Genomic DNA, 13,590 nt, shown 5'->3' on the forward strand with positions numbered 1-13,590 from the left:
TAACCACCGTTTGATTCGGAATTAAGTAAAAACTTGTTATTCTGGATAGAGTTAAGTTTAGGATTAAGGTAGGGTTAGAATAATTTTGTGTTTGGTTGAGAATTAGATTTAGTTCAGTTATAAATACAATAGTGTTTGGTTGGAGTAGATGAGATAAGAAGGATAGTGGATAAAATAGTATTTTGTTTGGTTGAAGTAGTGGGGTGGGGTGGGAGAACCCTACCCCCTAATTGGGTGTTTGGAAATAATTTCGGAGTTAAAGGATTATTCCACCCCTTAATTTCGAACCAAACGGGTGCTAAGAGTTCGGTTGGATGATAAAAGATACAAATAAGAAGATGACGAAGAACAATTGAATGAAAAATGAAAAAAAGACACGAAAGGATAAAACTATGCATTCAACCAAGTAGTAGGTATTCAAAATTTCTGGGGGCAGGCCTAAATATTATGAAGTTCTCTCAGTTAAATGTTCTGCATTCAAATTGTCATGCCGCAGGGAAACGAATTGACCAGCAAAGAATAAGCAAGGATTGGGAGCAAGAATTGCCTCGATGGAAATGTATCTTTGGTCACCTTTGAACACCAACATGATCCTCATCAAAATTTCTTGCGACTTGTTACACCTCCTCAACCTGCAAATATTGAAGAATTCAGTATGACCAGTAATTTTTTTACCCTTAAAAAAACTAAAAAGAAATGTTAGCCGACATTGTAACCATTATAGAATATTACGTCAACAAGAAGATCTTGAAATATGTAATGTACAAACAGTTTTATCGAACACAGAAATATAAGAAAGAAGAAACTGCATCCGGCCAGACTTCAAACAAGCGTCGGGTTAAAGTTGAGGCTATTTACATATTTTTGGAGACGTAAGTTTACTTTAAATTGGTTTTGCTCGAACTACAACAAACTACTTATCGTCGTAGAACCTGTGGAAGGCTCATTAACTCCAGAACGGCCTTTTTGGGGGTTAACTCATTGTCGATGATGCGTGCAACTGCCGTCAAAACCGGCATCTTGACATGGTACCTCTGTGCCAATGCAATAACTGCCCCAGCTGTTGACACACCTTCAGCTATCTAAAGAGGCATGGGGGATTAAAACCATTTTAGTACTATGTAGAAGCTTTTACATATATATTGTTGCAAAATCATCTAGTCGCATATTTGCACCTGTAAATAGATAATTTTGCAGGGGTATGTACGTGAAGGTGACTAACAAATATGGGCATACAGAAGGAATATTAGAAACCTGATTCATTGAGCTTAATATGTCGTCAAGCTTCTCTCCCGAACCAAGGCGCAACCCAACAGTTCTATTTCGTGAAAGGTTCACAAAACATGTGAGCATAATATCACCGGATCCTGACAAGCCAGTAAGTGTTGTTGGCTTCGCTCCCATCTTAATAGAAAAATGAAAATCCACAAAATAAAAAAAAAAAAAAAGAGAGGAAAAGTTAGGTAATTATTAGGCATCCGTTTAGCCATAGAATTACAAACTGACCTTTGTTGCCAACCATCGTATCTCGGAACAGCCTTGTGCGACAAGGGCAGCCATGCAGTTATTTCCAAGGTGCATGCCTTCTACAATACCTGCTGCTATTGCAAGTACATTCTTAAGCGCACCCGCTATTTCTACTCCTGTAACATCACTGATTTATCGAAGGTCACAAACCAAACGATTTCATACAGGAAAGTGTAGATACCAAGCAACTAAAACAATATGCCATCGATGTAGGTACAGAAAGAACAAACTTACATACTAGAAATCAGATAATCGGCACTACATACATAATAGTACTTTGGTGATTAGAGAATTATTCAATAATTGTCGCCTTTGTGCATTAAATGCACTAATTGTTTGACAATTGAACTTGTTTGATAGTAAAGAAAAGTTAGACCTACTTGGACATGAGTTTGTTAATGCACTTCTTTTCATGTTTACATCTCAAAAGAGTGGTGTATTAAGCTATAAAAGTAGAAAGTGAAAAAGGAAACACAGTGCATAATCTAGTAGTCTTTCTTGCTTTTAACAAAATCAGTTGAAAAAAAAGGAACTAATGTTTGGACATTACATTCAATGTTCAACAATTATAATTAGGAATGAAAGAAAACTTAAATTGGGTAACGAAATCGATGCATGTGTGTTCTACCATGACTCAAAGAGATAAACACAGCATGAAGAACAAGTAATTAGACATAATTCCCAGGCCAATTATACGGACGAAAATCAAATCGATGAAAAATTGTCACAAGGAAAAAAAAGCATTTTCATGTCATTACAAGCATAAAGAAAGAAAACAAGAAAGCATATCTACCCGGATGTGTTGATTCTCAGATGTGGAGAGGCTAACAATTGCTGAACAGCACTTGCCAACTTTTTGTCTTTCGATGCCACCACCATTGCTGTAAGTTTACATATCATGTAACAGAAGAGTCTCTCAGCTTCTAAAAGAAATAAACAGCTTCCATTTGATAAGTGTAACTTACAACTGGGAGCTCAGGTCACGACTGTGCCCGGGAGGCTTGGGTTTGGAGCATTTCCCAAATGCAGAAACTTCCAAAAACTAGGCATTTGGCTAACAAAAACAAAGGGTAAGAAGCCATTGCTCCAGCAGGCAGCTGAAACTTTTGAGCCGAAAGTAGAAGCTTCAATTTGAAGCCTCTGCTTTTACGCGGTGAGAATCTATTGAGGGATTTAATGGCAAAACTGGTAACGCTTCTTTGGACAGCTGTAGTCAAACAATACTGCTGCAGAAGGTCCAACTGAGCCAGACTGCCTACCATATGACAAAGAATACATTAAATTTCTGAAGTAATACCTGTTGGTAATTTATTCACCAACTCAACTGCAAAAGAGGGTCCTGACAACACACTAATAGGTTGGCGAGGGTTTCCCAATGCGTGCGGTATGATTTGAGACATCATCCTTAAAGTGTTAAGCTCCAATCCTTTGCTAAGAGATATGAATGGCAACTTTGGGTCAACATGTTGTGAAATGCCTTCAAGAAAGGGTGAACTGAACTGCCATTAAATCAATGAGGTTGGTAGACTTATTCAAGTTCACAAAATGCCTGAATTTCACTAGAATTTGTATAATTCAGTAGTGGCTAGTTAGCAATGGGGCATTTATAATCGCTTATTATGTGAGTGAGAACTAAGATTACCTGCACCGGAACAGCATGTAAGCAAAAATCAGCTCCTGCTAAAGCATCCTTTGCATTAGTTGTTGCAACAATATTCTCCGGCAGCTTGTGTTGTGGAAAGTACTTGCTGTAGTAGAATGTATTAATGGAAAAATTTAAAGTTCCTTAGAGTCATCTAAAAAACAGAACAAATTTCTCAAGAATTTTCTACATACTATTTATTGAGTCTTTGTAGAGGTCCAACATATCTTCTTCTTCAACTATGTATTGAGTTCACAAAATGCAATTGAACAAAATAGAAGAAAGATCTTCATTTGTCGTTTAATTAAATCCTATTATGTAGGTGACCGCCTAGTTGCCTAAACTTGCATCTAATCTATAGAAAGAGTAATAGGTTAGGATTGCCTACGCTACATAATTCTTATGATTCTAGTCATCCCAAGCAATTTAAGCAAACTACAAAGTTAGCGGGTTATAATGTCAAAATACAGCTAGTATCTACACATTCAAATATGAACAAGAACACATTAGTATGCATACACATATTGATAATTTTTGTCACCAGATGTTTAAAACCTCTCACCAGTTGAAGTGATTTTCGTTGATGGCTCGGCAAATGTGAGCATCCCTAACAAGCATGGAGACTTCCATTTCTGCTTTCTTGCTTGCGACATGTGCTGCCATTGCCGTCCCGAAAGATCCGCCACCAAGAACCACAACCTAATTCGACCACAATCAGCGTTATCATCGCAAAATTACAAATAAAATGAAATCAAATCAAATCAAATCAAAGGGGTCAATTGCATTTCAGTCCTCGACCACTTTGCACGGCTTCAGCTTAGTTCTCAACCTAAATTTCTTACAATTAGTCATTCAGTTGAGTTCCACCGTTAAATTGCTGCAATGTTAATGATATAATATCGCCCATTTCAATAGAAAAATCAAAGCGGGATTAAAAATTAGAGATCAAAATGTAAAATTCTAGATGATGTCGTTCTCGAACAAAAATTGCACTGAACAAAAATGAGGATTAAAAAAAAGAAAAAGAAAAAAGAGGGGCAAATGAGGGGTGACATCAATGGAAAGAGAGCGAGCACCTTCCTGGTCCTCTCGAGGACATCGCTGTTGTTCTTGGAGCGCCACGACCGAGACCAGCGCACGAGCTTCTCCCACGCGATCCGCACCGCCCTACGCCGGTCCCATCCGCCGCCCTCCTTGGCCCCCGCCGCCGCACCGGAACTCGCGCTAGGGTTAGGGTTCTCCTCCGACGCGGGATCGGCGTCGAGGGTTCCGGCGGAGCAGGGGCAACGGGGCGGGCTTGTGGGGGAGGCGACGGAGAAGGGAGAGAAGGGTTTAGGGCGAAGCCTTATCCGTAGGGTTCGGGTGTCGGGAGAGGAGAGGAGGGGGAGGTGGCGGCGGCGAGGGTTTGGAGAAGGGGAGAGTGGGGAGATGAGCGAAGAGGAGGACGGAGAAGGAGAAGGGTCGGCGAGAAGAGTCGCCATTGTTGTGAGAGCGGAACCTTCTATCGAGGTCGAGGAGAGAACGAGGGTGTGTGTATGTGTGCGCGCGCGCGTGCGTGTGTTGGGGGCGAGTTTTATCCGTTTCGTGCGCGCGCGCGCGCTCTCCCTCTCCTCAGCGGGTCGGATTGGGGAGTGAGGGACGGGTTAGTGAGTGGATCCGAGAGCATACAAACCCGACCCGACCCGATCCTTCTCCCGTTTCACCCCTCGCCACAAATTCGCAAACTGAATCCGCTTCTGGGGGGCTCTCTTCGTTTTTGGCTTGGGCTCCTCGTTTCCAAGGTAACGTGGAAGCTTCAAATTTTCCCCTCTTCATGCTATTCGCATTTCTTTCCCATTCAGAGAATTTGATCTAGGGTTCCTAATTTTGCTCTCACCTTTGCTACCTATACTTACATTTTCAGTGCTAAATTTTGCTCGGCAATACGATTTGAAACATCTGTTACGTCAGGATTGTGGCGATTAAGCCCCTAATTTTTCCAATTTCTCTTTTTACTTGGTTGCGGTTCAAAAGGAATTAAAGGATTTTGATCCCCAGTTGAGAAATTTGGTTTCTTTTGCCAATTTTTGTACCCCAAAAGTAGATGTTTTCGGGGCTTCACATCAAAAACGAAACTTGCTTTTGATATGATTAAGAATTTTGAGCTTTAATATGAATGTAGTTCCTCTTTGCCTTTTGTTGTATTATATTACTTGTATTAATTTATATTGCCAATTTATCTGAGCTTAAATCCAGAAAAGAAGCTTCCTTTGATCTGAGTAATAATCTTGACCTCCAATTTTGAACTTCTGTTATCTATTTTTCTTTCTTTTTTTTTTGTACTGAAAAGAAAAACTCTTTTTTCCTCTTTTTGTTCTTTTCTCTTTTGGCCCTACAAATAGATAGATCATTTTCAATTTTTCTTTTAAAATTTTTCATGCTTCATTGTCTGAATCTAATATGTTAATCTCCTTTCAGCAACATGGGCCACCACCACCACCACTACGGCCACCATCACGGCCACCACCACTGCCATGAGAGTGATAGCCCGTTCGACGACCCCCTTCTTGGCCTGCTGCTGCTGCCCCTGCGTTCTGGTAACTTCCATTTTTAAGGGTATCGAACGATGTGTCTTTGCCACTTGCTACCCTTTTCTCCGATGCTTTGGCTGGGACGAACATAGTCATCACCACCACCACCACCATAACTACCATAGCCATTTCGCTTAAATAAGTTCTCAGTTTATTTTACATCGCCATTTATATTAGCGACGAATGATATTTACTACTTGGCTTGTGAGACATTTTGTCGGTAACAACCGTTTATAATGGGAATCCGATGAGCTACTCAAAGTTTGAAGGCTCCATGTATATGTTAGTAATTGGTATTAAGTGCCGTGTAGTTCTTTTGGGTTCAAATGATAATTGAATACGGCATTACTAGTGCCATGAAAATCAGTTTAGTGATTTTGCTACAATTGCTTCGTTTTGCAATTTACTTTAGGATTGCTCTCTGTTATGTCGCTTGCAGTGTTCTTCTCGAATATTGAGTATGTCTGTAAAGATGGACAGTTCGATTAGCTAATGTGTTATCAGTCATCGATAAGAAGAAGCGATTTGTGGTATATAATTTTTAGGAATGCTGTTGGAATTTAACAAGTTACATGATGTGCGATATAAATTATGCTGTTGTGTGTTATTTACGTCTTCCGGTTTCTTGGTATGATGATAAAAGTGGTGCGTAGTTAGAATTCCATGCCATGAATTGCTAGAACTCTCTGAACAAAACACTTCGATTTCCCAATTGATATTCTTAGAAACCTCTTATCGATGCTTTTTAATTAATGTTACTGTAAACATCTTACCCATACAGTAACTTCTCGAAATAGAACGTGTTTAGAGACCTCTTAGCCATGACTAGATACCTTTGGAGTTCGCTTCTTATATTCTTATTTTTCACTTGATAGCCGAACGAAGTTAGAGAGAAACCAGCAACTTTGATATAGAATTTATATGATCTTCTTGATTCTCCTTTCCAATAACTAAATAACTAATGTTTCTATATAAATAGGAGGATATCTTTGATAATTATGACCATGCATCCAAAAACTCATATCTCAATTATAAAGATAAGAGTCCAAAAGAAAGAAGGAAAAAAGATAAAGGAAAAACACCACAAAAACACAGAGGAGAGCTCAATCATTTATGGAAACAGGTAACTCATATTCATATAATAGTGTAACACTACTACAAAACCCAAATATCATCAAAGACATTATGGGATACATCACAACAGTATCAGAGGACAGATACACTAACTACACATATATGGGTGTAAGAGAGAGAGCCCGTCCTCACACCCACATATGTGAACTCAATGGTGTTCAGCAGAAGCTCCCACCTTTATTCTTCACTTCACTTTATTATTATATACCTCCCTACTCTCACACGCACTCCCGGGAGGTCGAAGCGAGTCATTTTAGTGAACCCTGCACATAAAAGAATCAAAAAAGGAGAAAAGGAATATTATTGTCAATCAAATTTAAGTAGTTAATTTAGAGGTGGCAGTACAGCTTCATTTTCGAGTTTCTGCTTGTGAGGTCTAAAAGCTCATTTCATCGTCCTCCTCAAATCAAGCCACAGGTCTACTTCTTGCGTAAAAGAGCTCTTCACAAAGCTAGTCTGAGTAGTCATTAAGCACTCGTTTGACTCTATGGAGGCTTTCATTCAAGTACTGTTTAAGAAGAGCTTCCTAAAGTATTAATAGCTTTCTCCTTAAAATCTTCTTCCGAGTTTTTTATCTTTTCCACTCAGAAGCTTATTTTAACTTTCTACTGTAGAAAAAGCTTATTTTAATTTTCTGTCGTAGAAAGAACTTTCGACGTATTCCTTGAAATCTCCTATGGAGGTTGTTTTTTTTTGTACGAAATTGCATTATTGATGCAATTTTATGTCGTTTTCAAAGATCTGATGGTGATCTCAAATTGCGCTGAAGTTAAGTATATATGTAGAACTTCTCTTTCGCTTGTTATGCGGCTTACTTGCTGCAGTCGGTGGAGGTGCTGATGGTGTATGGGACGCTGACGCCGCACGCGCTGGGGATGGAAGAGATAGCACCAGGCTTGAGGCCGCTGACGCTCGCAGCCTCCTGCTTCAGGCAGTTGCACGCCGCCTGTCGGTCCGCCGTGCTCTGCGCGGCAGCATTCAGGCTGCGCACGCCGCTGCAGCAACCTGCTGGCGGCGTCCCCGTCCCCGAGCGTGCGTACGCAATGCACTGGGAAAGGAGCGACGACACCTGGCCGCAGGTGATCGCCGCCTCTGTGCCGGAAATGACGACGGTGGAGGCCACGAGGGCCAGGAGGAGGGTAGCTGCGACGCGGGCCATTTGATTTGCAGGTTAGCGGGTGTATGTGGAATTTAGCTCAGTTGGAATGAGAGTAGGAAGTGGTAGGAAGTGATGCTGGGAATGGTTATGTGTAGGGAGTATTTATAGAACTTCTAAGGGTGCTTTGCTTTGCTTTTGTGTGTGTGTGTGTGTGTGTGTGTGTGTGTGTGTGTGTGAGAGAGAGAGAGAGAGAGAGAGAGAGAGAGAGAGTTAGTTGGGGGTTGGGACCAGGAGAAGGGGGGAATGAGATCTTAGGAAGGAGCATTTATTTGGGTGGTTGCATTTGCTTGATTGGGTGGGGGTCATTTAGTAGTACGGAAAATAGTGCTTCGTAGAGGATACAAGAGAGGACAAACTACACATGATGGATACATGCATCGATTTGGTTAGTAAAGTGAGCAAATAAGAAGATAAAATGGAAGTTACCAGCGTTGAAAAAGAGTGTTGAGTATTACAAAGGTTCTTGGTTATCTTGCTACTTGTGGTTAAATCTCTCTTTCCTATTATTTTGAATGTAGAGTCGAGAACGAAAGATCAAAGAGGAGTGAAGATCTACATTACAACGTTATGAACTCGAATTTGAGACTGTTTGATAGTAGCATCCGCTTTAATCTGCCACGTCCCGAAATTTCTGTTTAAGTTTAAAACCGATGCGGAAGTGTCCAAAAATTTATTTATTTATTTTTTTTGAAAGTCTTGACCGCAGAGGACGTCAAATTCGTCACAAATACAGTGAATCTACTGTTTACACGGACAGAATCTTTTCTGTATTTGCACGACGTTGTACAAGTACAAGATACAACCACACAGTATAATAACCCACATACAATCACCACATCATATATACCATTCACATTTATTCCATCATCAGTTTATCATAAATTCACATTTATTAGTTTAAAACGTTTTCAATTCGGAAACATATATTGAAATACTAAAAATTATGAAAACGATTTTCTACCTTTCGTGGTAACGTATTTTTTTTTAAAAAAAATTTCTTGTGGAAAACGGTCTTCGTACAAAAATTCGCGTACATACTGAGAGTAAAGAGTGCAGAAGAACTGTTCAACAATAATAAATGGTGTAGTTAATGGCGAGAAGAAATGACATGTACAGGAAACAGAACGGGGAATGGGAATTTCATGCTTTAATTTGCTCCGGTTATAAATCATCTAGTCATGTGGTATTTAATTTGTAAAGTAAAATGCAGCAGGGTATCTTGTTCTGGTACTTAGGGAGTAACTATTTTAATGTACCGCTTCTGAAAATTCTAATCTTTATGCGTATTAGCCAAATCACAAATGTGCAGGGAAAATTAGGTGGGTGTCGGACATTATTGTGATTGTAGAACCATACCAGATCAAAGTGTTCCTGAATCAAAGGGATAGAGAAAGTTGTGTGATTTGGAAGAGGTTAATTGGTTTGTCAATTAAGCAAGTACTTGCAAATAGATCTTATTCAGAGAAATATTAATTTTTGTAGAAACTCTGACGAGCTAAACAAGAGTTTAGTTCATCCAAACTAACACTATTCACCCATTCAAAACTTGCTAGTCACTTATTAGGGAGGAATAAGTTTAGACTCTAGCTCAGATGAAGAGCTAGCGCACTAATCTATACCTGTACATTACTCCCCATGACTAAATCCTACATGTATCCACCCCCTTAATTTGAGGAGAAGTGGGGCCTAGCTGTTTTTTTTTTTTTTTTTTTTTTTTTTTTTTTTTTTTTCTTTAGATTTATTAAGGCCTAAAAAGTTTTTTTTTTTATTCTTTTTCTTCACCTTTTGACCTTCCACCATCTTTCTTAAATTTGCAAATTCGAACCTTTGTTGTGTTTCGTATTATTGTGAGCCTTTCTTTAGTCATATCCTTATCTTTACCTTCTGATCTTCCACCCTCTTTCTTAAATTTGCAAATTCGAATCTTTATTGTGTTTCGTATTATTGTGATGAGCCTTTCTTTAGTCGTATTAACTACAATATGATAGTTTTTTTATTATTGTGTTATAAAAATAATTTTAATCATCCATTTGCATGATATGCGACATCTTTTGAACAAAATTGAATAATTTTGTTGGAACGATTGATTCTTTTTCATTATAGTTTTTTGTTAAAAAAAGTATTTGTCTATAATATGGACTATATTTATTAATTTTTATACTAAACTGATATTTTATTTTTTATAAATTTTCACTTTAACAGTATCTACCCGCCGCCGTAACACGCGGGTCACTACACTAGTAAAATTAATATATTTATCGCTAATTTCATTTACATTGTGATTTAGGAACAATTTAGCTCTTCAAGACACTACTTACTCCCTAGTCCTATGTAAGTAGTATTGAGGCGCTACTACTTCAATCATGGTTTGACCATTGTAATGTGAACGTTATTAAGATGGAGAGTTTCACGGGTCTTAAAAGTTTGATGGTCCACTATATATACTATTAGGCTCTGAAAAAGTCTAAAAAATAGGAGTTGTAAATTGATCATGTTGTTCTATATATTCCCATCTCCATTACTTCCATCAACTCTTTTTCTCCCATCCACCTTGATTACAAGTGAGCTTAAATGCATTGAGGGAGGACGTAATCCTCCCCCTCCCAACTGCATCACATTAATAAGCCGGGCCTCTCTCCCTTTGCTTTTGTGGTCGTTGTCTCAAATTTAATGCTTGATGTTCCTCTCTAATTTTGATTGCCCAACCTCTAGGATAATTTTAAAGAGCGAGGCTACTATGCTATCAGAAGCACGGAGCCTTCCGTGCTTCCAGCTCGTTTTCGATGTTGCGACTTTCGAATCGTCGATCGGCTCCGTTAAACTTGATCTAGAGTATTTGGAGTACCTAGAAAATAAATTTTATTATTTTTCGATATCATTTGCCTAGTGATCGAATGAGCTCAAAATCAACAAATTTCAATGGCCGTAGTGAGCCGTTTGCAAGTTTAACGATGTAGAAATATCCAAATCACGTGAAATTTTAATAGAAAATTCTTTATACTATATAAAACAAGATCAATATCTTTGATTTAAAATTTTAATGTCATACTATTACATTTTGTAAGATTTTTATTTTCAGCCGTTGATTTTGAGCCCCTTCGTTCACTAGGCAAATGATATCGTAAAATCATAAAATTTATTTTCTATATACTTCAAATACTCTAGATCAAGTTTAACGGAGCCGATCGACAATTCGAAAGTCGCAACATCGAAAACGAGCTGGAAGCACAGAAGGCTCCGTGCTTTCGATAGCATAGTAGCCTCACTCTAATTTTAAATGGCTCCTTCCTTACGTGTTAAGGAGTCTTAGGTCATTGTAATGCGAAAATCGCGATTCGTTGTGCCCCTTAAATACGGGATACTGTATAGATCAGTTCACTTTACTTCGGAATCGATGTAATTATCTATGTAGTGTGGTTGGAGATGTATGCAGTTGTAAATACATGCATCATGTTTAGTTAGATGTAGTAAAAAATATTGTAACTATAAATAATTTGTTTAGTTGCATGCAGTTGAGAAATAATTTTTAAAATTTTATCATTTTATATATATGATGATAAAATTACCTTTAATAAATAAAAAAATATTTTTTTTATTTAAAAAATAATTAAAAAGGTAAGTATATCTTTTATTTAAAGCTACTCCTCCAACTATTATTGCAGTTGAAACTGCGGTCAATTTAGACGTAGTTCAAATTACTGTAGCTGGGTCTCTTTCTGTAGTTTTTACTATAAAAATTATAGTAAAATACATCAAATCAAATATCGAATTTATATTTACATATAATTATAACTATATACAATCAAATGATCATTTATTGTAGACGCTCCAGAACCGATATTTTATATTATTTTCGAGAAGAATATAAAAGAAAGTTAAATTTTCATTCGGATGGCACCCACTGCTATTTAATTTGAATATATGTTATGAGCCGAACGAGTGTATCCTCGTTGACTGCGACCAACACACGTGTACAGTACATGATTGCACGAAGAAAGGGAGGAGCCGTCCACGTGGATGGTGTGCAATCAAGTTATGATAATTAGAATGCAACGGATATACGGGCCGCGTGGCGTAACAAGTTAATTAAATATTTTTTAAAAAAATATATATTTTATTATAATAATAAAAAATTATTTTTATTGTACTTTTATTTGAAAAGAAGAAATATGATTGACCTGTTATTGATAATGGGTGCAAATGTGACAATATAGAATTTTTAAAAAAGTGCACACTGTACTATAGTAGCGAGGATGCAGTGTTGCTTTAGGATTCGTGCTGGGACCATACCATGCAATATCTACATCAATCACATCGGGACCGTTGGCCGTCACTTTGACTACAAGGATCGACGTCCGAGCATGATAAATGCTCAGATGCTGCATCATGTACCGCAGGTGTCTTTCCCAGCACAAATTTTAGAATGCGTAAGTTGTATCGGTGAGGTTGCATTCCCAACTAATTAAATAAAATTTTTAAAATTAATTTATTATATTATAATTATTCAAAATATTTTTATTATATTTTTTTTAAACAAAAATATGATCAACTTTTTATTATTGGTGTGGTGTAAGTGTGACACAGTAAACATTCTCTTTTCAAAAAACTTCTCAACCCTCACCCAAAAAAAAAAAAAAAAAAGTTTTCTAATAATCACGACTCTTTTTGTCTATATATTTGGCTTATGCTTTAAGTCAAAAACAGTTTTACTAAAATGACGTTTCTCGATTTTAATAATGTGACCAGCTTCACTAACTATATTGAAAAAAAAAAAAAATTGGCATGATCTCTAAAATCACCAATTTGAAGCTTCTACGTACGTACCCACACTAACAGGGAAACTTATTATGATGGATTTTAAATTAAACTAAAATAATGTGTTCTGAAATGACACTACTGTTTTACAAAAACTTCAACCCCGAAACATATAGTTGTTTGGTGAAATAAAATGTTTAGAGCTTGCATGAAAGGATTATGGGCTTCTTATATATTATTAGAGAAGCAAAAGCTCTAAAAGAGGATTCTTCGACTACTATGAAAGGTATTAACTCTTCAAGAGAAACCTAATACGAATATGAAGAGACTAATATAAGATTGATATTTATATACCTGGGATGTTTTTTTTTTCTAGAGATATAGGTAGTACGTTACCCGTTTCGTTTATTTCATTTAGAAATAAACTTAGCTGGAAATATAAATCAACCAGAATTCGAACTTAGTACCTCGGATATCAACCAGTAAATACTCTGCCATTTACTCTAAGGACGATCGGTATATACCTGGAATGTTACTGCATGCAAAAGGTTGGGAGTTTTAACTCTTGCATGTATGTTTCAAAATTAATGTGGGAGATTTGAGTCCCGATTTTCAGAGACCCACATTCCAACTATAATATAATTTTGCAATGTTTTTGAGATAAAATATTCCTACAATCAGATAAACTTTAGTGCTTTTTTCGATCATTGCGCTTAAACAGAAAGTAACAAAAAAAAAAAAAAAAGAAATTTGTGCAGGGCAAACAATCACCTAGTTTTTTTGTCCATAATTATCTAGAACGA

At 37.4% G+C, this 13,590-nt stretch overlaps 2 protein-coding genes and 1 long non-coding RNA gene across 4 annotated transcripts; 1 reads left to right on the forward strand and 2 right to left on the reverse strand.

Annotated features, from left to right (window-relative positions):
- LOC109718162 (glycerol-3-phosphate dehydrogenase [NAD(+)], chloroplastic) lies at window positions 363–4,743 on the reverse strand. Of its 2 annotated transcripts, XM_020244196.1 has the most exons (9): window positions 4,246–4,733; window positions 3,732–3,868; window positions 3,170–3,275; window positions 2,825–3,026; window positions 2,321–2,408; window positions 1,507–1,654; window positions 1,255–1,404; window positions 933–1,082; window positions 363–632 (listed from the first exon to the last, which is right to left on the reverse strand). In XM_020244196.1, exons 1-9 carry the CDS (start codon window positions 4,648–4,650, stop codon window positions 618–620), a joined length of 1,401 nt encoding a protein of 466 aa, XP_020099785.1. In that variant the 5' UTR covers window positions 4,651–4,733; the 3' UTR covers window positions 363–617. The 2 variants fall into 2 exon arrangements, with proteins under 2 accessions (XP_020099785.1, XP_020099786.1); XM_020244197.1 differs by lacking the exon at window positions 933–1,082 and having other exon boundaries at window positions 4,246–4,743.
- LOC109718164 lies at window positions 4,799–6,125 on the forward strand. The gene is made up of 2 exons (XR_002218393.1): window positions 4,799–4,950; window positions 5,627–6,125. It is a non-coding gene; the product is annotated as an uncharacterized LOC109718164 (long non-coding RNA).
- On the reverse strand, window positions 6,850–8,124 carry LOC109718163 (non-specific lipid-transfer protein 1-like). Its single transcript, XM_020244199.1, has 2 exons — window positions 7,689–8,124; window positions 6,850–7,136 (listed from the first exon to the last, which is right to left on the reverse strand). Exons 1-2 carry the CDS (start codon window positions 8,030–8,032, stop codon window positions 7,127–7,129), a joined length of 354 nt encoding a protein of 117 aa, XP_020099788.1. The 5' UTR covers window positions 8,033–8,124; the 3' UTR covers window positions 6,850–7,126.

The sequence above is a fragment of the Ananas comosus genome, linkage group 12 (assembly GCF_001540865.1).
Source record: "Ananas comosus cultivar F153 linkage group 12, ASM154086v1, whole genome shotgun sequence".
Taxonomy (NCBI): domain Eukaryota; kingdom Viridiplantae; phylum Streptophyta; class Magnoliopsida; order Poales; family Bromeliaceae; genus Ananas; species Ananas comosus.